The sequence below is a fragment of the Lolium perenne genome, chromosome 5 (genome assembly GCF_019359855.2).
Source record: "Lolium perenne isolate Kyuss_39 chromosome 5, Kyuss_2.0, whole genome shotgun sequence".
NCBI lineage: Eukaryota > Viridiplantae > Streptophyta > Magnoliopsida > Poales > Poaceae > Lolium > Lolium perenne.
The window spans coordinates 110,704,492-110,707,605 of record NC_067248.2 but is presented as its reverse complement, the minus strand read 5'-3'; the positions used below and the strand labels follow the sequence as shown (position 1 = coordinate 110,707,605).

The following is a 3,114-nucleotide window of genomic DNA, read 5'->3' as shown; positions in this document are numbered from 1 at the left end:
TCGATTCCGAAGTGCACCACCGCCATGGGAATGCTTACATAAGGAGCACCTGCTCATACACATGATGACTACGTTCGCATGAGTGAGTCTACTGCCATTGAGTGCATGTACAAGTTTTGCCGAGTTGTGGTGGAAGGTTGGCAAATACTACTTGAGAGGGCCAACTGAAGAAGAGACTGCAAGGATCATGACACAAAATGCTGCAAGAGGATTCCCTGGAATGCTTGGAAGTATTGATTGCATGCACTGGTCATGGAAGAACTGCCCGTTTGCATGCCAATGTATATACAAAGGGCGTCATGGATATTGCGGTGTGGTTCTTGAAGCTGTGACAGATTATGACATGTGGATTTGGCATTCTTTCTTTGGCATGGCGGGATCACACAATGACATCAACGTGTTGCAGCAGTCACCGGTGTTCAACAAACTAGTGGAAGGTCATACTCGACCATGCAACTATGAGATCAATGGCGACCAATATACCAAAGGCTATTATCTAGCCCATGGTATATATTCCAAATGGGCCACTTTTATCAAAACAATCATGGCACCATCAGGTCAGAAGAATTGTCACTTTGCTTCGCGATAGGAGGCTTGCAGGAAGGATGTCGAGTGGGCATTTGGTGTGCTTCAAGCTCAATTTGCAATTGTCCGGTACCCTGCTCTAAGCTAGTCTCACGATCAAATGTGGGAGGTGATGCAAACTTGTGTGATCATGCACAACATGATCATCGAGAATGATCGCAAAAATCATGTCAGGACACATGTTGGTCCCTATGAGTGTCAGGGCCCTCTTACGGAGGTTGATCATGAGTTGCCTGCAGATTTTGCAGATTTCCTCGCCATGCACGCAGAGATCCGTGACAACAATGTTCACGAGCAACTTCAAAATGATCTCGTTGAGCATATGTGGATCACAAATGCCGCAGCACCTTAATCTAGCCCCATTTATTACATTTGTTTAGTTTTTTTAATTGTTTGTTGTATTTTAATTTGAAAACAATCTCGGCAAACATATTTATTTGTATGCTATATTTAATAAATGGTTGTGTTTTCGAAAACCCTATAAAAAAGTTTGAGGGCGGCGTTTGGGGGACGCGACTGGGGAGCGACGTCCCCCAAACGCGACACGAACAAAACGCGTTCCCCATACGCTTGAGCCGACACCGTTTGGGGACGCTTTGGGGGACGCGGCTGAAGATACTCTAAGCCCTGCTGCACACAGCAATTCCTTTTTGCAGAAAAGCAGCTTGCTAGGTTGGAGGTTGGTTACAGTTTAAAATTGCTGATTACAAGGCAAAATCTAGGAACTCCAAACCATACTGTTACGTTTAGTTTTGAAACATGTTTAATCAGAGGGCAATCATAACAGGATGAAATTAAGTGTAGGCAACGCGACTGATTAAACTGTATCCTAGCAGGGAGTACGTTGCTACCTTAATTTTTTCCAATTTGAAAGATGAAAAGAAAAGCTGCAAACCAAACTGTTATCTCAACTGAGAAGCATGCATGTTACTGCAACACCACCATGCATGCTAACGCAGTCTAGAAAAATCATCATATCATCGTGGGATGGAAGGCGTGAACCACGTCGGCGGCGGCCATCTCCGGTGATGCCAGAGGCCCTCAACTTTCTCCACCGTGCCGTCCTTGAGACTGAACATAAACAGCCCCTCGCGGCGTGGTTGCGTCCTTGAGCGGACTCCGGTCGCCGTCCTCTGTGTAGTAGACGCAGCCGGCGCTGAGCTCCGGGTGTTCTCCCGTTGACACGCACAGACAGCTGTTCAGGCCGACGAACAGCGCGGCGTCGCCGATGTCGTCCGTCTCCTCCCACTCCTCGCCACCGGCGTCGAGCACGTGCACGTTGAAGGAACACGTCCACCGGTATTCGTCCATGGTCTCCTCGTACTTCTCGAGCACGACCATCAGCCGCCCGTCCAGCGCCGCCACGAGGTACTTGCGCTCTGCATATTTCAACAGCGTTGGCGCGACCATCGACCTCGTGGGAAGATCCGCGGCATGCTCCCATACCTCCACGTCGCCCGAGTAGGTGATGGAGTAGAACTGGCCCTTGTAGTAGATGGCGTCCTCGATGCCGCTGGGCGAGGGCGCCGCCAGCCTCCACGCGCCGCCATCACCCATGGCGAACGCTGCGACGCCGAACTTGGAGCCCGTGATGAGCATGGCGGTGGGGCGCGGTGAGGAGTCGGAGAGGACGACCTTGTGGTAGAAGATTTCACGTATCGACTCGGCCCGCGTCGTCAACCTGCCCTGCGGCCGGCGATCTCCGTAGCCGTAGCCGTAGCCGTAGCCGTAGGGCGGGCCACATGCGAAGTGTTCCAGGTGGAGCGTGAAGCTGGCGCCGCCCCCGTGCGTGAAGAGGTGGGGGATGGTGGTGATGTCTGGGAGGGCGTGCCGCTCGCCGGTGACAGGGTTGACGAGGTGCATCCGGGCCCGGTCATCCGCGGTGACGAGCCACCCGCCGCCGTCGGAGGATCCGAGAACGACGTGGTCGAGGCCCGTGGCGCGCACGACGACGGGCCCGCGGTCGGCGAGGGAGTAGAGCGTGGCGGTCTCCGGTGTCTCGCCGGGCAGGAAGAGGCACGGCGCCTCCGGCTTGAACGCGCCGCGGAACACGGCGGCCAAGGCGAGGCGGTCGAGGAGGGTTAGGCGGCCGTGGATGTTGGCTAGCATGTCCGGCGCGAGGCCGTCGACGGCGGGCTTCGTTTGATGTCGCCGCATTGCACCACAGATCAAGCAGTTCTGCAATTGGAGGAAAGAAGTCCACGTAACCCCTTAATAAGTATAAGTATTATGGCAGGAGATCTCGTCGCTGTCCCGACTCGTCCCCGATTGGGACTCATAGATGTTGCATCCGGCGCCGTCCCCAATTCGTCCTCGATTGGGACTCAGGAGCTCCTTCCCAATTCATCCCCAACGGGAGAGTAATCATAGAAGTTGGATGCGCACAGTGGATTTTCATGCCAAACGTCCTTTGGTTTTGATCCCAATTCAGGCTGCGTGGCTCGAGCGGTGACGTCACATATTGTGTAGGCAAGCCGTGGATCAAAACAAAAGGACGTTTCGCATTAAAATCCGGCCTCGCGAACAGAC

At 53.5% G+C, this 3,114-nt stretch overlaps 1 protein-coding gene across 1 annotated transcript; it reads right to left on the bottom strand.

Moving 5' to 3' along the window:
* Positions 1–1,626: 1,626 nt before the first annotated feature.
* On the bottom strand, positions 1,627–2,742 carry LOC127303490 (F-box protein KIB4-like). Its single transcript, XM_051334216.1, has one exon. The coding sequence runs from the start codon at positions 2,740–2,742 to the stop codon at positions 1,627–1,629; it is 1,116 nt and encodes a 371-aa protein (XP_051190176.1).
* Between the last annotated feature and the right edge of the window lie 372 nt (positions 2,743–3,114).